At 51.5% G+C, this 23,222-nt stretch overlaps 1 protein-coding gene across 4 annotated transcripts in view; it reads left to right on the top strand.

Moving 5' to 3' along the window:
* The window catches only part of KANK2 (KN motif and ankyrin repeat domains 2), a 35,804-nt gene extending 20,853 nt beyond the window's left edge, over positions 1-14,951 (top strand). For all 4 annotated transcript variants that reach the window (XM_030935996.1, XM_030935997.1, XM_010373727.2 and 1 more), the window contains 7 exons: positions 1,804-2,043; positions 2,667-2,754; positions 4,268-4,487; positions 5,959-6,101; positions 9,538-9,738; positions 9,820-9,909; positions 13,183-14,951. In XM_030935996.1, coding sequence (XP_030791856.1) covers positions 1,804-2,043; positions 2,667-2,754; positions 4,268-4,487; positions 5,959-6,101; positions 9,538-9,738; positions 9,820-9,909; positions 13,183-13,236 — 1,036 coding nt within the window. In that variant the 3' untranslated portion in view covers positions 13,237-14,951. The remainder of the gene's footprint in view (positions 1-1,803; positions 2,044-2,666; positions 2,755-4,267; positions 4,488-5,958; positions 6,102-9,537; positions 9,739-9,819; positions 9,910-13,182) is intronic.
* Positions 14,952-23,222: the final 8,271 nt, after the last annotated feature.

Here is a 23,222-nt window from a genome sequence, read left to right on the forward strand (position 1 = left end):
GCTTTGATTAATTCATTTAATCAAACCACAATACAGAGATGAGGAAACTGAGGCACCGGGAGGCTGAGCGCATTGCTGGAGCTCACTCAGTGACCCAGGAGTCAGCCCCAGGTGCCCTGGCTCAAGAACTCAAGGTGTAACCACTGCACAGCTCTACCCCACAGAAGGTGCCGGACTCTGCTTCCTGCCCTAATAGAGCTCCTGGTCCAGTGGGGAGCTGGCACCGATGGGTGGTTGGAGCCACTTATCAGGTTGTGGTTGGAGCCATGATGGGGAACACTCAGGTGGTAGTGGGCCTCAAGAAAGACACAGGTGGCCCTAGGGGAGTCCCAGAAGGAGGAGACGCAGGTGCTGCGGAAGTAGTAGGAGCTAGCAAGGTGAAGAGAGGGCATGGGGAGGGCTCTCCTGGCAGGGGCATAGCGTGGGTAAAAGCTCAGAGGCGGGAAAGCAGAGTGACACGAGAAGTGGGAGGCGCAGGGAGTGATGATTGGTTTGGGGCCCTGAATGCCAAGCCGAGAAGCTTGATTAGGTTTTGTCCAGAGCCAGCAAGAAACAGGAGAGCGCCCTATTTGCAGTAGAACAGGGGGTCTGAATCACCTGTGTTTAATAGGGTTCGAAGTGGCCGGGCACAGTGGCTCACATCTGTAATCCCAGCGCTTTGGGAGGCTGAGGCATGTAGATCACTTGAGTTCAGGAGTTTGAGACCAGCCTGGCCAACATGGTGAAATTCCATCTCTGTTAAAAATACAAAAAATAGCTGGGTGTGGTGGGTGCCTATAGTCTTAGCTACTTGGGAGGCTGAGGCAGGAGAATCGCTTGAACCCAGGAGACAGGCTACTTGGGAGGCTGAGGCAGGAGAATCGCTTGAACCCAGGAGACAGGTTGCAGTGAACCGAGATTGCACCATTGCACTCCAGCCTGGGTGACAGAGCGAGACTCTGTCTCAAAAAAAAAAGGCTAGAGGCGGCTGTGCGCAACGGCTCACACCTTTAATCCCAGCATTTTGGGATGCTGAGGTAGGCGGATCGCCTGAGCTCAGGAGTTCGAAATCAGCCTGGCCAACATGGCGAAACCCTGTCTCTACTAAAAGAATACAAAAATTAGCTGAGCACAGTGGTGCGAACCTGTAGTCCCAGCTATTTGGGAGGCTCAGGCAGAAGAATCGCTTGAACCCAGGAGGCAGAGGTTGCAGTGAGCCAAGATCACACCACTGCAGTCCAACCTGGGCAAAAGTCAGACCCTATCTTAAAAAGGCTGGGGATATGGCTGGGCGCAGTGGCTCACACCTGTAATCCCAACACTTTGGGAGGCCGAGGTGGGCAGATCACTTGCATTCAGGAGTTCAAGACCAGCCTGGCCAAATAGTGAAACTCTGTCGCTACTAAAAATACAAAAATTAGCCATGCGTGGTGGCAGGTGCCTGTAATCCCAGCTACCCGGGAGGCTGAGGCAGGAGAATGGCTTGAACCCAGGAGGTGGAGGTTGCAGTGAGCACCACTGCACTCCAGCCTGGGCAACAGAGCAAGACTCTGTCGCAAAAAAAAAAAAAAAAGACGGTGGGTATGCTAGAAGTGTCAAAGGGCAGCAGGTGAAAAGCAGTGCCCTTCCCCCCAAGCATGATCACAATCACTGCTAATGTTTATTGAGCGCTTACTGTATACTAGTTGCTGTAAACCACATGGCACAGCCCCGGAATGTCAACACTGCCATTACAGAGGTCGGGTCACCGGATTCCTGCCTTCCTTTCCCACCATTTCTCATCCCGTCTGCAGCATCTCCCCTACCCCACTCGTTCCTCCCCAGGTATGAGTCATCATCGGAGGACTCCAGCACGGCAGAGAACATCTCAGACAACGACAGCACAGAGAACGAGGCCCCAGAGCCAAGGGAGAGGGTTCCGAGTGTGGCCGAAGCCCCCCAGCTCAGGCCTGCAGGGACGGCCGTGGCCAAGACTAGCCGGCAGGAATGCCAGCTATCTCGAGAATCTCAGCACATACCCACTGCTGAGGGGGCATCAGGATCAAACACGGAGGAGGAGATCAGGTCCATTTTCTGGGTGGGAGGGATCCAGGCAGGGCTGGGGGTGGATGATCTCTGCCTCAAACCCCACCATTCAAGACCGTCGAAGGACCTTTCTATCAGTCATGCATACTTTAGTCTGAATTAGCAAACGAGCACTTGCCCCTTCTGGGCATCTGAAGTTCTGGAGGCTTTGCTAAAGGGCCTGGTGGAAGTATTTTGAGCTGCCGGGGTTAGGATTTGGGGGGCCAGCCAAAGTTTATCCTGAAGTCACCCACCTACTTTGGGATGTTTCCTCTACCTGCCTGTTGTATTTATGTCTCTTTTTCATTCCCCTGGTGAAAAAATTTGCCCTTGGGAAATATTTTCCATCTGCCGGTGGGCATTTGGAATCAACTTTGGCTTGGTGTCCACTCTCCTTTCGGGGTCTGCGTGTTCCCCACATCTGCCCCTTGGGGTGCAATGTAAATGCGTGTCCTGGGTGAAGGAGGGTCTGAGATGCCACCATTCAGGTGACCCTAGTGTGAGTGACGTGGTGCAGAATGTCAAGTCCCTTCCCAGGCACCACAGCGGGATGTGAGGATTCTGGGGGAGAATGCAGGGGGCTGGGGGCTTACTTAGCCCCCTGCTTTGTCTGTTCCTGGCAGGATGGAGCTAAGCCCTGACCTCATCTCAGCCTGCTTGGCCCTGGAAAAGTACCTGGACAATCCCAACGCCCTCACGGAGCGGGAGCTGGTACGATCCCCACCCACACTCCTACCTCCACCCCACCCGTGGCCTCTTCTCATCCTCGGTGACTTCCTGCTTCTGCCTAGTGGGGACCCTGAGACCCAAGCCCAGAGCTTGGGAGTGGGTGGTGCTCAAGTAATGGGCCTCGGAGAGAGGCCAGGGAGATGGGGAGGACGAACACTCACTGGCCAAGCCTGGCCTTAGGTTGCTGTTCTTCCTGGGGGCTTCAGGGGCGGGGCATCCAGATTTCCCTTTTGGGGCACCTACACTTGACTTTGGAGATTATAACCAGGGCTGGGCGTGGTGGCTCATGCCTGTCATCCTGTTGCTTTGGGAGGCCAAGGCAGGAGGATCACTTGAGGCCAGGAGTTCAAGACCAGCCTGGGCAACATGGTGAGATCCCATTTCTATAAACAAATTCTTTTTTAAATTTTATTATTTATTTATTTGAGATGGAGTCTTGCTCTGTCACCCAGGCTGGAGTGCAGTGGCGTAATCTTGGCTCACTGCAACCTCTGCCTCCTGGGTTCACGCCATTCTCCTGCCTCAGCCTCCCGAGTAGCTGGGACTACAGGAGTGGGCCACCACGTCTGGTTAATTTTCTCATATTTTGAGTAGGGACGGGGTTTCACCGTGTTGGGCAAGATGGTCTCGAACTCATGACCTCAAGTGATCCGCCTGCCTTAGCCTCCCAAAGTGCTGGGATTACAGGCGTGAACCACTGCACTCAGCCTCTACAAATTCTTTTAAAAATTAGCCGGGCAGGCCGGGCGCGGTGGCTCAAGCCTGTAATCCCAGCACTTTGGGAGGCCGAGGCGTGTGGATCACGAGGTCAGGAGATCGAGACCCTCCTGGCTAACACGGTGAAACCCCGTCTCTACTAAAAATACAAAAAACTAGCCGGGCGAGGTGGCGGGCGCCTGTAGTCCCAGCTACTCGGAGGCTGAGGCGGGAGAATGGCGGGAACCCGGGAGGCGAAGCTTGCAGTGAGCCGAGATCACGCCACTGCACTCCAGCCTGGGCGACAGAGCGAGACTCCTCCTCAAAAAAAAAAAAAAAAAAAAAAAAAAAAAAAAAAAAAAAAAAAAAAATTAGCCGGGCATAGTGGTGCATGTCTGTGGTCCCAGGTACTTGGGAGGCAGAGACGAGAGGATGGCTTGAGCCTAGGAGGTTAAGGCTGCGGTGAGTCCTGATCATGTCACTGCACTCCAGCCTAGGCAACAGAACGAGACTCTGTCTCACAAAAAAAAAAAGAGAGAGAGACAGAGTAATTATATCCAGGGTGGAGGTGCTCACACCTTCCTTGGGGAACATGTTGGGGATTGCAAAGTCCACACCCCACTCCAAGGGTCTTATTGGGACAGAGATGTGCTTCCCTCTGGGAGCACTTGCACTTCCCTTGAGATCCTTTTCCAGGACAAGGGCACCACGCTTTGCTCCAGGGGGTCCGTCTGGGGTTGGGGGTGTCCCAGTGGGCCTCCCCCACCCTCATGTCCTCTCCCACCTGACTCGCCTGCAGAAAGTGGCCTACACCACAGTGCTGCAGGAGTGGCTGCGCCTGGCCTGCCGCAGCGATGCACACCCCGAGCTGGTGCGGCGGCACCTGGTCACGTTCCGGGCCATGTCTGCGCGGCTGCTGGACTACGTGGTCAACATCGCCGACAGCAACGGCAACACGGCGCTGCACTACTCCGTGTCTCATGCCAACTTCCCCGTGGTGCAGCAGCTGCTCGACAGCGGTGAGCCCAGCGGGGAGGACAAGGCGACTCTAAAGCAGCTGGCTGTCCGCCATGCCCAGTCTGATAGGGAAGACGCTGCCCTCCCCATCTGATGGGGAAGATGATGGAGGAGTCGTGGCCTTCTCAGTATAATAGAGGGAACACCTCTCTCCCAGTCCACCTTCCAATCAGATGTGGAGGGACACCAGCCTTCCAGTTTGATAGAGGAGACAGCACCTTCCCAGTTCAATGGTGGGGGTATATGGCACTCCCAGTCTGATGGAGGAGTTGCTGCCTTCCCAGTCTGATGGAGGACATGCCACCCTTCCAGTCTGATGGGGGGGACACCACCCTCCCAGGCTGATGGAGGAGACACCACCTGCCTAGTTTAATGGAGGAGACACCTTCCCAGCTCATTGTGGGGGGAATGTGGCCCTTCCAGTCTGATAGAGGAGAAGCTGCCTTCCCAGTCTAATGGTGGAGACACTGCCCTCCCAGTCTAATGAGTGAGACACCACCTTCCCAGTCTAACGAGGGAGACATGACTCTCCTAGTCTGATAGCAGAGACTCTACCCTCCTGGTCTTATGTGGGAGATGCTGTCCTCCCAGTCTGATGGAGGAGACACTGCCTTCCCAGTCTGGTGGGGGAGGCACGGGCCCTACCTTTAGCCAGCATAATGGAAAAGGCAGAAGTGATGTTAGGGAAAGCGTGTGGCCCTCCAGCATCCCCAAACACGCCTGCATGATGGAGGCGACATCTCTGGATGCCACATAGCCCTGGTAATCATAGCCTCCCTCATCCAAACCCCCTGAAGTTTCACTGGTGCTGTTATCCTTATAATTGCCCATGGACTCACTTCATCTATACTCTTCTGCCTGGCAAATTCAAATTGTGAACGAACCCACAGTCGCATTATAATACTCTCTCGAGGACTTCAAACTCTACTTCCACTGATAGCCTTCTGATGGTTCTTGGCAAACCTCACCAATCTAGCCCTACCCCCCACTATTAATCTAATTGGTCTAAGAGAAGGATGTGTCCTCAAGTCTCAGGCTTAGAAAGAAGATGTGGCCCTCAGTTCAGCAGGAAGAAACTTGCCCTTCCCTCTTCAACTTGGGGAGACAGCCTCCCAGGCTGATGAAGGACTCAGGGCCCACAATCTGATGGGGGAGACATGGGCCAGTCTGAGGGTAAATGGCTGTTCCAAAATTAACGGGGGAGACCCAGTTCCTATTCTCAGCCCTAAATATAGATGCCAGCATCAGGGGCCCCAAATCTGATGGAGGAGGGACCGTCTCCAACTTTAGGAGCCCCTGGTGTAATGGGGTGACCCAATGGAGATGGAGGCCTCTGGGGTAGAGTGGGGTCCTCTGAGAAAAGGGAGGGATTAGGGCATGCCTAGACTGATGGAGGAGACGTGATACCCACGTTCCTTGGGGCAGTCCACTAGCAGAGATGCCTGGTCTGAGGGTTCACACCACCCCTCTTAGGTGTCTGCAAGGTGGACAAACAGAACCGTGCTGGCTACAGCCCTATTATGCTCACCGCTCTGGCCACCCTGAAGACCCAGGACGACATCGAGACTGTCCTTCAGCTCTTCCGGCTCGGCGACGTCAATGCCAAAGCCAGCCAGGTATGGGACCCCCTGCTGCTGCAGAACCAGGCTGCTCTTCCTCCTTTATGACATCCCGGCTGAGTGACAGGCCCAAACCCAGGTGGTCTAGCTCCAGAGCCCTGCTCTTCATGGCCAGGCTGTCTCTGATACAGGACCTTCTTGTGGAAACTGGAAGGAGTGGAGGATATGGGGGTCCTTACCTTTCTTTTTTTTTTTTTTTTTTTTTTTTTTTTTTTTTTGAGACGGAGTCTCGCTCTGTCGCCCAGGCTGGAGTGCAGTGGCCGGATCTCAGCTCACTGCAAGCTCCGCCTCCCGGGTTTACGCCATTCTCCTGCCTCAGCCTCCCGAGTAGCTGGGACTACAGGCGCCCGCCACCTCGCCCAGCTAGTTTTTTTATATTTTTTTAGTAGAGACGGGGTTTCACCGTGTTAGCCAGGATGGTCTCGATCTCCTGACCTTGTGATCCGCCCGTCTCGGCCTCCCAAAGTGCTGGGATTACAGGCTTGAGCCACCGCGCCCGGCCTTTACCTTTCTTAATATGACCCCGTCCCACATCCTGCTGGACAGTTCATTGAGCAGCAGCTGGGTTCCCTGGGCTGGACACTAGGGATTCAAATAGTGAACAAGCAGGCATGGTCTCCTGAAGCTCACTAACTAGCCCGTGCTTCAAGCCATAAGCATTTCAGGGAGCACCGGGACTGGAGCCAGTTTGGACTCAGGGCTGCAGGAAACCACCAGGGGAGTTTAAGCAGAAGTGGCGTGGCCTGATTCCTGGTCTGAGCGCTCCCTTTGGCTGTGTGTTAGGAAGCAGAAACAGGTACTGTGCAGGTGACTGGGGCTTATGGACAGGTGTGTGGGCAAAAGAGCAGGGAAGCCAGGACCCACTGGGGACAGTGAGGAGGAGAGGGATTGCCAACAGCCTGAAGATAGCAAAGGAACAAAACAGGGAGCTGTGACAGGCCATAACAGGCATAATCTTGCTTTATCTTTATTGATTTAATTTTGTTTTAATTTCCAAGAGATTTTTTTAGTGGCTTCATTTTCAAAAAATTAAGGCCGGGCGCCATGGCTCATGCCTGTAATCCCAGCACAGTGGGAGGCCAAGGTGGGTGGATCACCTGAGGTTAGGAGTTCAAGACCAGCCTGACCAACATGGTAAAACCCTGTCTTTATTAAAAAATAAAACAATTAGCTGGGCATGGTGGCACCTGCCTGTAATCCCAGCCACTCGGGAGGCTGAGGCAGGAGAATCGCTTGAACCTGGGAGGTAGAAGTTGCAGTAAGCTGAGATCGCACCACTGTACTCTAGCCTGGGCTACAGAGTGAGACTCTGTCTCAAAAAAAAAAAAAAAAAAAAAATTGGCCAGGCGCGGTGGCTTACGCCTGTAATCCCAGCGCTTTGGGAGGCCGAGGTAGGCGGATCACGAGGTCAGTAGTTCGACACCAGTCTGACCAACATGGTGAAACCCCATCTCGACTTAAAAAAAAATACAAAAATTAGCTGGGCATGGTGGCATGCACCTGTAATCCCAGCTACTGAAGGCAGGAGAATCACTTGAACCAGGAGGCGGAGGTTGCAGTGAGCCAAGATCGCGCCACTGCACTCCAGCCTGGGTGACAGAGTGAGACTCCATCTCAAAAAAAACAAAAACAAAAAAATTAAGGTGAGGTTCACCAAGGTGGCTCATGCCTGTAACCCCAGCACTTTGGGAAAACAAAGGGGGAGAATTGCTTGAGGTCAGGAGTTCGAGACCAGCCTGAGGAACCTAGAGATGCCCCCGCCGACACCTCCTCTCTATTAAAAAAAAAAAAGAAAAGGCCGGGCACGGTGGCTCAAGCCTGTAATCCCAGCACTTTGGGAGGCCGAGACGGGTGAATCATGAGGTCAGGAGATCGAGACCATCCTGGCTAACACGGTGAAACCCCGTCTCTACTAAAACATACAAAAAAAAGACTAGCCGGGCGAGGTGGTGGGCGCCTGTAGTCCCAGCTACTTGGGAGGCTGAGGCAGGAGAATGGCGTGAACCCGGGAGGCGGAGCTTACAGTGAGCCGAGATCCGGCCACTGCACTCCAGCCTGGGCGACAGAGTGAGACTCCATCTCAAAAAAAAAAAAAAAAAGAAAAGAAGTGAAATTCAATTCACAAAACATAAGATTTACCCCTTTATTTCTAACTTTTTATTTTATTTTATTTCTATTTTTTATTTTTTGAGACAGGGTCTCACTTTGTCACCCAGGCTGGAGTGCAGTGGTACAATCACAGCTCGCTGCAGCCTTGACCTCCCATGATCAAACAGTCCTCCCACCTCAGGCCACCAAGTAGCTGGGACTACAAACATGCATGCGGCACCATGCCTGGCTAATTTTTTTTTTTTTTTTTTTAAGAGATGGGGTTTCGCCAAGTTGCCCAGGCTGTATTTTATTTATTTTTTTGCTAGAGATGTGGTCTCGTTATGTTGCCCAGGCTGATCTCTAACTCCTGGCGTCAAGCAGTCCTCCCACCTCGGCCTCCCAAAGTGCCGGGATTACAGGCGTAAGCCACAGTGCCCAGAATTAACTCTTTTAGGCTGGGCACAGTGGTTCACGCCTGTAATCCCGGCACTTTGGGAGGCCGAGGCTGGTGGATCACAAGGTGAAGAGATCGAGACCATCCTGGCCAACATGGTGAAACTCCATCTCTACTAAAAATACAAAAATTAACTGGGCGTAGTGGCACACGCCTATAACTATAATCTCAGCTACTCAGGAGGCTAAGGCAGGAGAGTTGCTTGAACCCAGGAGGTGGAGGTTGCAGTGAGCCGAGATTGCGCCACTGCACTCCAGCCTGGCGACAGAGCGAGACTCTGTCTCCAAAAAAAAAAAATAATTAACCCTTTTAAAGTGAACGGTTAGCCTGGGCAACATGGCAAAACCCTATCTATACAAAAAATACAAAAATTAGCCAGGCATTGTGGTGCATGCCAACAGTCTCAGCTACTCGGGAGGCTGAGGTGGGAGGATCACCTGAGCCTGGGGAGGTCAAGGCTGTAGCAAGCTGCAATCGTGCCTCTGCACACCAACCTGGGCAACAGAGCAAGACCCTGTCTCTAAAATAAAGCAAAAGAAAACCAGAAGCCCTACTGGCATGAAATACGTTCACCCTGTTGTACAACCAACACCTCCATCTAGTTCCAGAACGTTCTCTTCACCCCCAAAGGAAACCTGTATCCATCCTCATTTCCTCTGCCCCCACTTCTCCCAGCCTCTGGCAACCACTCATCTGCTTTCTGTCTCTATGGATTGATTACTCCCCTGGTGGTGGGAGGGTTGTTTGAGATTCAGGGGGAGAGGAGCGAGTTGAGGGTACATTTCACCATCAGAGTATGTGGGAGCTATAGCAGGTTCTAGAGCAGGGGGTGTCCTGCTCATGCAGGGGGCCTGCATGAGCCATAATCCTGTTCCTTGCCCTCCCCAGGCAGGACAGACGGCCCTGATGCTGGCAGTCAGCCACGGGCGGGTGGACGTTGTCAAAGCCCTGCTGGCCTGTGAGGCGGACATCAATGTGCAAGATGATGATGGCTCAACGGCCCTCATGTGCGCCTGTGAGCACGGCCACAAGGAGATTGCAGGGCTGCTGCTGGCTGTACCCAGCTGTGACATCTCACTCACAGATCGCGTGAGTCTCCAACCAGGTGCGCCCTGGGGAGGGCGGGAGCACAGCATGGGGACGTCATTCATAGCACCGGATACTTTGCAGGATGGGAGCACAGCTCTGATGGTGGCTTTGGACGCAGGGCAGAGTGAGATTGCGTCCATGCTGTATTCTCGCATGAACATCAAATGCTCGGTGAGTCTCAACCCGGCCGGGGAGGTGCAGGGTGGGGGGGGCTCTGAGAGGAGAGAGATTTGTTTTTGTTTTTGTTTTTGAGACAGAGTCTCACTCTCGCCCAGGCTGGAGTGCAGTGGCACGATCTGGGCTCACTGCAACCTCTGCCTCCCGGCTTCAAGCGATTCTGCTGCCTCAGCCTCCTGAGTAGCTGGGATTACAGGCGTGCACCACCATGCTGGCTAATTTTTGTATTTTTAGTAGAGATGAGGTTCCACCATGTTGATCAGGCTGGTCTCGAACTCCTGACCTCGTGATCTGCCCACCTTGGCCTCCCAAAGTGCTAGGATTATAGGCGTGAGCCACCGCGCCCAGCCTTGTTTTTGTTTCGAGACTGAGTCTTACTCTATCACCCAGGCTGGAGTGCAGTGGTACAATTTTAGTTTATTGCAGCCTCCACTTCCTGGGCTCAAGTGATCCTTTCACCTCAGCCTCCTGAGTAGCTGGGACTACAGATGCTCGCCACCACACCTGGCTGAGTTGTTTTGTTTGAAACAAAGTCTTACTCTATCACCCAGGCTGGAGTACAGTGGCGCAATCTTGGCTCACTGCAACCTGTATCTCCCAGGTTCGAGCAACTCTCCTGCCTCAGCCTCCAGAGTAGCTGGGATTACAGGTACACACCACCATGCCCAGCTAATTTTTGTATTTTTAGTAGAGATGGGATTTCACTGTGTTGGCCAGGCTGGTCTTGAACTCCTGAGCTCAAGTGATCTGCCTGCCTCTGCCTCCCAAAGTGCTGGGATTACAGGCGTGAGCCACCGCACCCGGCCATTTTTTTTTCTATTCTTAGTGCAGGCTGAGTCTGACTCTGTTGCCCAGACTGGTCTTGAAGTCCTGGGCTCAAGCCATGCTTCCTCCTCGGCCTCCGAAAGCGCTGGGATTACAGGGGTCAGCCACTGCGCCTGGCCAGAGGAGACGGATGTTTATGAAGAGCTGATTGTGCACGGGGTCCATGCTAAGGATAAAGTCAGGATATGGTCAGCTGCTTGCTGAACCTTCATCGTGCCCCAGTGAGGAAATTAGTCACAGAGAGGCTTCATGGCCATGGTTGGCATAGCAGTATTCGCGCCTGGGTCTGTCTGGTTCCAGATGCGTAACTTAGTCACCATTCACTCATTTGAAAAATATTTACTGAGTGCCTGTTGTGTGTTAGGCCCAGTTCTGGGTAGTCCCCAGTGGTCACAGCACTGATCAAAACAGAAAACGGTATCCACCCTTGTGGAGTGGGCATTCTGGTAAGAGATACAATCAGGCTGGGTGCAGTGGCTCACGTCTATAATCCCAGCATCTTGGGGGGCTGAGGCGGGAGGACTGCTTGACCCCAGGAGTTTGAGACCAGCCTGGGCAACATAGGGAGACCCTGTCTCCGCAAAAATACAAAAATGAGTGGGTGTGTTGGTGCATGCCTGTACTCCCAGCTACTCGGGAGGCTGAGGCAGGAGGATCACCTGAACCCAGGAGGTTAAGGCTGCAGCAAGCCATGGTTGCATTACTATATGGTGACAGAGTGCCACCTTGTCTGAAAATAAAAGAGGCCAGGCATGGTGGCTCATGCCTGTAATCCCAGCACTTTGGGAGGCCAAGGTGGGCGGATCATTTGAGGTAAGGGGTTCAAGACCAGCCTGGCCAACATGGTGAAACTCCATCTCTACTAAAAAAGTACAAAATATTACCCAGGTGTGGTGGCCCATGCCTTTAATCCCAGCTATTCTGGAGGCTGAGGCGGGAGGATCACTTGAACCTGGGAGGCGGAGGTTGCAGTGAGCCAGAGATCATGCCATTGGATGACAAGAGCAAAACTCTGTCTCCAAAAAAAAAAAAAACCCAAGGGACGTGGGATGGCAAGTGATGGGGAAGCTATTGGAGGCCCTCAGAGAAGAGACGACATTTGAGTCAACACCTGGAGAAGTTAGGGAGTGAATCACATGGTCTTCCAGGTAGCAGGAACAGGCAGCGCAAAGGCCCTGAGGCAGGGGTGTGCCTGATGTGTTTAAGGAGCATTCAGGCCAGACTCAGTGGTTCACGCCTGTAATCCCAGCACTTTGTGATGCCATGGCAGGTGGATCACCTGAGGTCAGGAGTTCAAGACCAGCCTGGCCAACATGGTGAAACCCTATCTCTACTAAAAATACAAAAATTAGCTGGGCATGGTGGTAGGCGCCTGTAATCCCAGCCACTCGGGAGGCTGAGGCATGAGAATTGCTTGAACCTGGGAGGCAGGTTACAGTGAGCTGAGATCACGCCACTGCACTCCAGCCTGGGTGACAGAGCGAGACTCCGTCTCAAAAAAAAAAAAAAAAAAAATTGGCTGGACGTTGTGGTGCATGCCTATAGTCCCAGCTACTTGGGAGGCTAAGGCGGGAGGATTGCTTGAGCCCAGGTGGTCGAGGCTGCTGTGAGCTATGATTGGACCACTACACTCCAGCCTGGTGACAGAGCAAGACCCTGTCTTTAAGCAAAAAAAATCTAGGCCAGGCACGGTGTCTCACGCCTGTAATCCCAACACTTTGGGAGGCCGAGGTGGGCGGATCACCTGAGGTCAGGAGTTCGAGACCAGCCTGACCAACATGGAAAAACCCTGTCTCTACTAAAAATACAAAATTAGCCAGGCGTGGTGGCGCATGCCTGTAATCCCAGCTATCCCAGCTACTAAGGAGGCTGAGGCAGGAGAATTACTTGAACCCAGGAGGTGGAGGTTGCAGTGAGCCAAGATCACACCATTGCACTCCAGCCTAGGCAACAAGAGTAAAACTGTCTCAAAAAAAAAAAGAAAAAAAAAGCCAAAGTCCTCTCCAAAGTCCACCAGGCCCTGCATAACCACCCTCACCTTCCCCACGACTGTTTCTCTCCCCCTCCAGCCACACTGGCCTTATTGCCACGACCCCTCTGCACTTACCCCAGGGCCTTTGCACGTGCTTTTTCTGCTGGCTGGAATGCCCTTCCCTGCTTGCTGGTCCCTTGATGCCATTCACAGTCAGCTGAGACCTCACCCTCCCTGAGCAGCCACTGTCCACCCTCATTCCTTTGCATCTCTCCCCCCTGGTGAACATCCTCGACCACAGGCATGAGTTTGTTTCTTCAAGGCGGTGCCCCTAGATTGCCACCTCCTTGGGGCCAGGGGCCATGCCTCCCTGTTGCTCACCCACCATATCTACCAGGCCAGCCACCACGTCGGCGCCTCGGGAAATTGGAAAGGATCCCGAACAAAAAGAATTCTGCTTCTCGTTTCAGTTTGCCCCGATGTCAGATGACGAGAGCCCTACATCATCCTCGGCAGAAGAGTAGCTGTGAGGGAGGCGGGAGCCACCAGCCCCAGAGCAGACCGTCCCTTGTCCCCGTCTCCTCCCTGTTCCCATTCCTCCCTGGCCCACCCCACTCACACTCCTCAAGGCCCATGGCTGAAAGGCAAGCGAGCTTTCCCTCCGCTTCCCTGGGGGAGCCCCGACGGCCACAGGACTCCAGCTCCAAGCGGGTTTTCTTGGCTCCCCAGATCAAAGCGGTCGCAGTGCAGACCGAAGCAAAATTCTTGTATACATTGGCGCCAGGGCTGATGCTGGGGTGTGGGTTTTATGAAGAACATTGAGAACAATCAGCTGGTAATTATGGATGGAGGAAGAGGGAGAGGAAAAAAATATTGTATTTTTGAATCCGTGTTGCAGGAGGGGGCGGGAATCTTAGGATCTGTTGCCAGATTTGAAAGTCACTGGAACTTGCATATTTTCATTTGAATCCTAAGTGTTATTACGCACCAGTTTGGGGTTCACCCTTCCTCCCTCACATTTAATTGTCTGATATAGAACAGTGTCATGCCCACTGCCCTCCTCTAGACGGCTTTGTCAGGGGAATTTTCTTCCGGCTGTTTTACAAGACAGATCCTGGCCTTGTCACCCAGGACAGAAAACAGTCTTTTCACCCTCATCAAATGAAGGGACTCAGGACAAGTTCTGTGACTTCCAGGGAACCAATTCACAATGAGAAATTACCAGCCAGGCGTGGTAACTCACATCTGTACTCCCAGCACTTTGGGAGGGCAAGAGCTTGAGCTTGAGCCTAGACATTCAAGACCAGCCTGGGCAACATAGCAAGACCCATCTCTACAAGAAATGTAAAAATTAGCCAGGCGCGGTGGTGCGCACCTGTAGTCCCAGCTACTTGGGAGGCTGAGCCCTGGAGGTCGAGGCGGCAGTGAGCTATGATCACACCATTGCACTTCAGCCTCAGTGACACAGAGAAACCCTGTCTCCAGAAAAAAAAAAAAAAAAACATTACCCAGAAACCCCTCCCTTTCCCACATGGAGGCCTTGGCAAATGTTAATTTTCCTAGAAAATCCTTCAGACCTGGAGACGCAGGAAAAGAATCTGGCTCTCAGGGTGACTTCTGTGTCCCCTCGCCAGGCCCCGGAGTATGGTCACAGGGCCGTCCTGTTCCTCCCTGGGACTCCAGAATTTCTCTCCTCAAAGGAAAGAAAACAGGGCATGTGTTTGTTGGCAAAACGCAGGGCCAGCTCCCAAAAACCCCATGTGTGCACGATTAAAAGTTGGCCGTTCCCAGGCCTCCCGGCGCAAACTTAAAGAGACAGGGCTTTGCTGAAAACCAAACATGGGCCAGCTGGGCTTTTTAACAACCTAGAGGCTTTCCGGAGCTGCCTGGAACAGAGCCTGCGGGAAACAGAGCTTGCCAGAGACGCTCACAGTTTCCTTCGTGGCCTGTTTTGGTCCCCCAAGAATCTCCACATCATTTTCTTTCTTGTGCCTTTTCCTTGGTGAGCAACAGAAAGGGAAAGGTTCCAAGCCTCTAAAAATGTGCCTTGTGATCAGGAGTGTGCTCCAAACCAAATATGTGCGCTGCCCTTTCGAGGCCAGTGAGCTCAGCCTCCAAGGCTTTATTTTATTTTATTTTATTTTTTTTGAGACGGAGTCTCGCTCTGTCGCCCAGGCTGGAGTGCAGTGGCCGGATCTCAGCTCACTGCAAGCTCCGCCTCCTGGGTTTACGCTATTCTCCTGCCTCAAACTCCCGAGTAGCTGGGACTACAGGCGCCCGCCACCTCGCCCGGCTAGTTTTTTGTATTTTTTTATTAGAGACGGGGTTTCACCGTGTTAGCCAGGATGGTCTCAATCTCCTGACCTCGTGATCCGCCCGTCTCGGCCTCCCAAAGTGCTGGGATTACAGGCTTGAGCCACCGCGCCCGGCCCTCCAAGGCTTTAAAAGCCACATTTCAGCAAGAGAAAGCGCCGAGAGCTCGCAGGTTCATTAAAGAAGGCAAAGCACTGGTTTCTCTCCTTAGAAAAGTAGGTTTCTTGGCTTGATGTAGATTGGCTTGCTTTGATTTTTAGTGAAGGGAATGTACGTAAAACAAAATAGGGCTTGGGTGGTCAAAGGAGACAAGCAGGAAGGAAGAAAGGAAGGAAGGAAGGAAGGATGGATAGATGGATGGATGGATGGATGGATGGATGGATGGATGGATGGATGGATGGATGGATGGATGGATGGTATTTTCATGTAAATTGCAGAGAAAACAAAACCAAAGCTGATTGGAAACAATGAATTGCTGGTGTCTGAGGGGAAAGGCCGCAGTTTTGGGCAGCTTTGAGAAGCGGTACAAGAGTTCTGTGCCTGTGTGTCCAGCCCTGGAGCCAGCCAGTGCATTTATTTTAAACTCTTAGAAGCAACTCCTTGGCCCAGGAATGCGAGACCCCTGAGATGGGTCCACGCGTCTCTCTACGCTTCCTTCTCTCCGTGGGATACCGGGCTCATGCCTCTGTGCCCATTCTCTTCTCACACGTATCCATGAGCTTTAATTTCACTTTCTGATCACGGTACGTCCATAAAGCCAGTATTACACTTAATTGAAGTATTCTTTTTTGTAATCGTTTTTTTAGAAGGTAAACAAACTTAATAAAGCTACCAATAATGTTGATGATTCTGTGTCTTTTGTTTTTTCACTCTGCTCCCTTTTAAGCTTTAAGATAGATATCTTTCCTTTCTTTTTTTTTTATTTTTTTTATTTTTTTGAGACAGAGTTTTGCTTCTTGTCACCCAGCCTGGAGTGCAGTGGCGCGATCTTGGCTCAATGCAACCTCTGCCCCCTGGATTCAAGCGATTCTCCTGCCTCGATTCTCCTGAGTAGCTGGGACTACAGGCGCCCGCCACCACACCCGGCTAATTTTTGTATTTTGGGTAGAGACAGGGGTTTCACCATGTTGGTCAGGCTGGTCTCGAACTCCTGACCTCAGGTGATCCACCCGCCTCAGCCTCCCAAAGTGCTGGGATTACAGGCATGAGCCACTGCTTTTTGTTGTTTTTGGAGAGAGAGCCTCACTCCATCTCCCAGTTTGGAGTACAGTGGTGCAAATCATAGCTCACTGCAGTCTCTACCTCCAGCGCTCAAGTGATCCTCCCACCTCAACCTTCTGACTAGCTGGGACCACAGGCTTGCACCACCACCCCTGACTTCTTGTTGAGACGGAGTCTCCCTCTGTGGCCCAGGCTGGAGTGCAGTGGTGCGATCTTGGCTCACTGAAACCTCCGCCTCCTGGACTTAAGCAATTCTCCTGCCTCAGCCTCCTGAGTAGCTTGGATTAGAAGCACCCACCACCACACCCAGCTAATTTTTGTATTTTTAGTAGAGATGGGTTTTCACCATATTGGCTAGGCCGGTCTTGAACTCCTGACCTCTAGTGATCCGCCCGCCTCGGCCTCCCAAAGTGCTGGGATTACAGGTGTGAGCCACCGCGCCCGGCCTAATTTGCAAATTTTTTGTAGAAATGGGGTTTTGCGGCCGGGCGCGGTGGCTCAAGCCTGTAATCCCAGCACTTTGGGAGGCCGAGACGGGCGGATCACAAGGTCAGGAGATCGAGACCATCCTGGCTAATATGGTGAAACCCCGTCTCTACTAAAAAATACAAAAAACTAGCCGGGCGACGAGGCGGGCGCCTGTAGTCCCAGCTACTTGGGAGGCTGAGACAGGAGAATGGCGTGAACCCGGGAGGCGGAGCTTGCAGTGAGCTGAGAGCCGGCCACTGCACTCCAGCCTGGGCGGCAGAGCAAGACTCCGTCTCAAAAAAAAAAAAAAAAAAAAAAAAAAAAATGGGGTTTTGCTATGTTGCCCAAGCCAGTCTTGAACTTCCAGTCTCCAGCTACCCTCCCACCTCGGCCTCCCAAAGTGCTGGGATTATACACATGAGCTGCCGCAAATCTCTTTTTCAAAATGGACTTATTTTGGAAAGTGTTCAAAGCTACAGAACAGTTGAAGAATATCACAGTAAACACCTTCATGCTCTGTCCTAGAACAGCACCCAACAATAGTGTAGCCACTAGCTATATGTGGCTATTTTCATTTAAAGTTAAACGACACTGGGCGTGGTGGCTCATGCCTGTAATCCCAGCACTTTGGGAGGCTGAGGCAGGCGGATCACCTGAGGTCAGGAGTTCAAGACCAGCCTGGGCAACATCGTGAAACCCTGTCTCTACTAAAAATACAAAAAAATTGGCCGGGCATGGTGGCTCAAGCCTGTAATCCCAGCACTTTGGGAGGCCGAGACGGGTGGATCACGAGGTCAGGAGATCAAGACCATCCTGGCTAACACGGTGAAACCCCGTCTCTACTAAAAAATACAAAAAACTAGCCGGGCGAGGTGGCGGGCGCCTGTAGTCCCAGCTACTCGGCAGGCTGAGGCAGGAGAATGGCATAAACCCAGGAGGCGGAGCTTGCAGTGAGCTGAGATCCGGCCACTGCACTCCAGCCTGGGCGGCAGAGCGAGACTCCGTCTCAAAAAAAAAAAAAAAAAAAAAAATTAGCTGGGCATGGTGGCGGGCATCTGTAGTCCCAGCTACTCAGGAGGCTGAGGCCAGAGAATCACTTGAACCAAGGAGGCGGGGGTTGCAGTGAGCTGAGATTGCGCCACTGCACTCCAGCCTGGGTGACAGAGCAAGACTCCATCTATAAATAAATAAATAAATAAATAAATAATAATTAGCAGGCTTGTGCCTGTAGTCTCAGCTACTCAGGAGGCTGAGGCAGGTGGGAGGATCACTCGAGGCCAGGAGTTCGAGGCTGCAGTGAGCTGTGATTACTGCACTCCAGCCTTGGTGACGCAGTGAGACTGTCTCTAAAAAAAATTTTTTTTTTTTTTTTTTTGAGGCGGAGTCTTGCTCTGTCGCCTGGGCTGGAGTGCAGTGGCCAGATCTCAGCTCACTGCAAGCTCCGCCTCCCAGGTTTACGCCATTCTCCTGCCTCAGCCTCCCGTGTAGCTGGGACTACAGGCGCCCGCCACCTCTCCCAGCTAGTTTTTTGTATTTTTTAGTAGAGACAGAGTTTCACCGTGTTAGCCAGGATGGTCTCGATCTCCTGACCTCGTGATCCGCCCGTCTCAGCCTCCCAAAGTGCTGGGATTACAGGCTTGAGAAAATAATTTTTTTTAAGTAAATGAATTATGCTGGGTGTGGTGGCTCACACCTATAATCCCAACACTTTGAGAGGCTGAGGCAGGTGGATCATTTGTGTTCAAGACCAGCGTGGCCAACATAGTGAAACCACATCTCTACTAAAAATACAAAAAAATTAGTTGGGCATGGTGGTGCACGCCTGTAATCCCAGCTACTGGGGAGGCTGAGGCATGAGAATCACTTAAACTTGGAAGACGGAGGTTGCAGTGAGCCAAGATTACAGCACTGTACCCCAGCATGGGTGACAGAGTGAGGCTCCAACCCAAAAATAAATAAAGTCAATGAATTATAATTAGTTCTCAACAGCTTTACGTGGTTGGTGGCTTCCGTACTGACTTGCAGATACTGAATATTGCCAGCGTACAAAATTTTGTTGAACACCTATTGTGAACACCTCAGAAAAAAAAAATCTTTTTTTTCTTTTCTTTTCTTTCTTTCTTTTTTTTTTTTTTTTTTTTTTTTTTGAGACAGGTTCTCTGTTGCCTACCAGGGTAGAGTGTAGTGGTGCAATCATAGCTCACTGCAGCCTCAACCTCCGGGACCTCCGGGATTCAAGCAGTCTTCCCACCTTAGCCTCCAGAGTGGCTGGGACTACAAGTGTGTGCCATCATGCCTGGCTAATTTTTTTTTTATTTTTTGTATAGATGGGGTCTCTCTATCGTGCCCAGGCTGACCTCAAACTTCTGGGCTCAAGCAATCTGCCCCCTTCAGCCTCCCAATGTCCTGGGATTGCAGGCATGAGCTATTATGCCTGGCCTAAAAAATGGCTCTTCACTGACTTTTGTGTTCTAACGCCAAATAATTTACAGCGATTTATTATAAAAGTCAAAATCCAGCCAGGCACAGTGGCTCACCCCTGTAATCCCAGCACGTTGGGAGGTCAAGGTGGGCATCACCTGAGGTCAGAAGTTTGAGACAAGCCTGACCAACATGGTGAAACTCCGCCTCTACTAAAAATACAAAAATTAGCCAGGTGCGGTTGCACACGCCTGTAATCCCAGCTACTCAGGAGGCTCAGGCACAAGAATCGCTTGGACCTGGGAGGCATAGGTTGCAGTGAGCCGAGACTGTGCCACTGCACTCCAGCCTGGGCAACAGGGAGACTCCATCTCAATAAAAAAGTCAAAATTTGGGCTGAGCGCGGTGGTTCACACCTGTAATCCCAGCACTTTGGGAGGCCAAGGCGGGTGGATCACCTGAGGTCAGGAGTTGGAGACCAGCCTCACCAACATGGTGAAACCCTGTCTCTACTAAAAATACAAAATTAGCCAGGCATGGTGGCACATGCCTGTAATCCCAGGTACTCGGGAGGAGGCAGGAGAATCACTTGAACCTGGGAGTTGGAGGTTGTGGTGAGCCGAGATCACACCATTGCACTCCAGCCTGGGCAAAAAGAGAGAAACTCCATCTAAAAAAAAAAAACTCAGGCCGGGCACGGTGGCTCAAGCCTGTAATCCCAGCACTTTGGGAGGCCGAGACAGGTGGATCACGAGGTCAGGAGATCGAGACCATCCTGGCTAACACGGTGAAACCCCGTCTCTACTAAAAAATACAAAAAACTAGCCGGGCGAGCGAGGTGGCGGGCGCCTGTAATCCCAGCTACTCGGGAGGCTGAGGCAGGAGAATGGCGTGTACCTGGGAGGCGGAGTTTGCAGTGAGCTGAGATCTGGCCACTGCACGCCAGCCTGGGCGACAGAGCCAGACTCCGTCTCAAAAAAAAAAAAAAAAAAACTCAAAATTCAAACAATACAGCAGTGTTTGGTGTCCTTGCTGGGTGCCATAATCCCACTTGGTAGGGATACCATTGTTGACAGTTTGGAGCATCTCCTACCAAATCTTTTTCCAATGTGTTTGATCTTAATTTTTTTTTTTTTTTTTTGAGACGGAGTCTCGCTCTGTCGCCTGGGCTGGAGTGCAGTGGCCGGATCTCAGCTCACTGCAAGCTCCGCCTCCCGGGTTCACGCCATTCTCCTGCCTCAGCCTCCCGAGTAGCTGGGACTACAGGCGCCTGCCACCTCACCTGGCTAGTTTTTTGTATTTTTTAGTAGAGACGGGGTTTCACCGTGTTAGCCAGGATGGTCTCGATCTCCTGACCTCGTGATCCGCCCGTCTCGGCCTCCCAAAGTGCTGGGATTACAGGCTTGAGCCACCGCGCCCGGCCTTAATTTTTTTTTTTTTACAGCTCTTTTTTCTTGAGGTATAAAATGAATATATTTTGGCTGGGCACAGTGGATCACGCCTGTAATCCCAGCACTTTGGGAGGCTGAGGCAGGTGGATCACCTGAGGTCAGGAGTTCAAGACCAGCCTGGCCAAGATAGAGAAACTCCACTTCTGCTAAAAATACAAAAAAATTAGCCAGGCACGGTGACAGCTACTCGGGAGGCTGAAGAAGGAGAATCGCTTGAACCCAGCGGGGGGAGGTTGCAGCGAGCTGAGATCGCGCTACTGCACTCCAGCCTGAGTGACAGAGTGAGACTCTGTCTCACAAAAAAAAAAAAAAAAAAAAAAAAAAAAAAAGCCAGGCGCGGTGGCTCACGCCTGTAATCCCAGCACTTTGGGAGGCCAAGGCGGGTAGATCACAAGGTCAGGAGATCGAGACCATCCTGGCTAACACGGTGAAACCCTGTCTCTACTAAAAGTACAAAAAAAATTAGCAGGGCGTGGTGGCGGGCGCCTGTAGTCCCAGCTACTCGGGAGGCTGAGGCGGGAGAATGGCGTGAACCCGGTAGGCGGAGCTTGCAGTGAGCCGAGATCACGCCACTGCACTCCAGCCTGGGCGACACCGCCAGACTACGTCTCAAAAAAAAAAAAAAAAAATGTATGTGTGTGTGTATATATATATGTGTGTGTGTATATATATATATACATATATATAGTGCACAAATGGTGCACAAAAGTGTTAAGCTCCATCCATGACTTTTTTGCAAACGGCACGCCCAAGTCACCCGCACCAGAACTGGAAAAGGAATATCATTGGCCCCAGCAGCCCACGGGCCCCTCCCCTCAGATCTTCCAGCGGTCTTCAGGAGATCATATCTCCTGACTTCTCATTTCCTCTGTTTATCCGCTAGGCTGTTCAGCCAGGAGATAACAGAAGGTTTTTGAAGGCCCCAGAAATGTTATACTAAAGAGTGTGTTTCTAGGCAGAAGGTCCATTACTCTTGTTGATTTCCTCTGGATTTGTGAGCCAAGAAGCCCTTGTCTTAGGAAATAAACTGTTTCTCACAAAGCAATTGCCAGTTCCATTTGTCATTATCTTTATTTCTCTCGTTCAGCTCACCCTTAAGACCCCATTGCCCCGTCATGCAGTTTCTTGCTTTGCTTTTTTTTAGTAGATTTTTAATTTTAATTGTGGTAAAATATACATGACATAAAATGTACCACTTTAAACATTTTGAAGTGCAGAGTTCAATGGCATTAAGCACATTCACACTGTTGTGCAACCATCACCACCATCCATTTCCAGAACTTTCTCAGTTTGCAAAACTGAAACTCTGTCCCCATGAAACACTCACTCCCCATGCCCCTCCCTAGCCCCTGGGACCCACCGTTCTACGTTCTGCTTTTATGAATCTGAAGACTCTAGGGACCTCCTATAAGTGGAATCACACAGTGTTTGTCTTTTTGCGTCTGGCTTATTTCACTGAACATGTCCTCATCCACCTCGTGGCATGTGTCAGAATTTCCTTTCTCTTTGTGGGGGTGGGGACGGAGTTTCGCTCTTGTTGCCCAGGCGGGAGCGCAGTGGTGCCATCTCAGCTCACTGCAACCTCCACCTCCCAGGTTCAGGTGATTCTCCTGCCTCAGCCTCCCATGTAGCAGGGATTACACGTGCGCACCAGAGCAAGACTCCAGCTCAAAAACAAAAACAAAAAAAAATGCGTTGTTGAGATGAACCACGTTTTGTTTATTAATTCTTCTATCTAAGGACACTTACGCTGTTTCCACCCTTTGGCTATTGTGAATATCGGCTGCTGTGAACATGGATTTGGAAATATATGTCCTACAACCTCCTTTCTTTCTTTCTTTTTGTTTTTTTGAGACAGAGTTTCACTCTTGTTGCCCAGGCTGGAGTGCAATGGCGCGATCTCGGCTCACCGCAACCTCTGCCTCCCAGGTTCAAGCGATTCTCCTGCCTCAGCCTCCCTAGTAGCTGGGATTACAGGCACGTGCTACCACACAAAGCTAATTTTGTATTTTTAGCAGAGACGGAGTTTCTCCATATTGGTCAGGCTGGTCTCGAACTCCTTACCTCAGGTGATCCGCCCACCTCGCCCTCCCAAAGTGCTGGGATTACAGGCATGAGCCACTGAGCCTGGTCCAACAACCTGCTTTCAATTCTTCTGGGGATATATCCAGAAGTGGAATTGCTGATATGGTAATACTATTTTTAATTTTTTGAGGAACTGCCATACTGTTTCCCGCAGCAGTTGCACCATTTTACATTCTCAGCAAGGGTACACAGTATTCCAATTTCTCTACCTCTTGATGAACACTTGTTATTTTCCAGGTCGCTTGGCTGGTTGGTTGGTTTTGGACAGTAGCCATCCTAATGGCTGTGAAGTGGTTCTCGCTTTGCTTTTTTGGAAGGGAGGTGGGCGGGTGGCATTTTTCCACAGGAGCCTTTATATCTATCAGGCTCGAGTTGCACAATCTTGCCTGGCTTATCTCTGGGACACCTCCTGGCAGCTAATAAGAAAAGGCTATCTTTAGCCACTCTGGCTTAGAAAGGTTAGGAACCTGCCAAGGTCACAGGTAAACTGCAGCGTCAGAAAGTGAACCCGAGGTCTTATCCCCTCTTGCTTTCACTCTGCATAATTGTTA

The sequence above is a fragment of the Rhinopithecus roxellana genome, chromosome 8, assembly GCF_007565055.1.
Source record: "Rhinopithecus roxellana isolate Shanxi Qingling chromosome 8, ASM756505v1, whole genome shotgun sequence".
NCBI lineage: Eukaryota > Metazoa > Chordata > Mammalia > Primates > Cercopithecidae > Rhinopithecus > Rhinopithecus roxellana.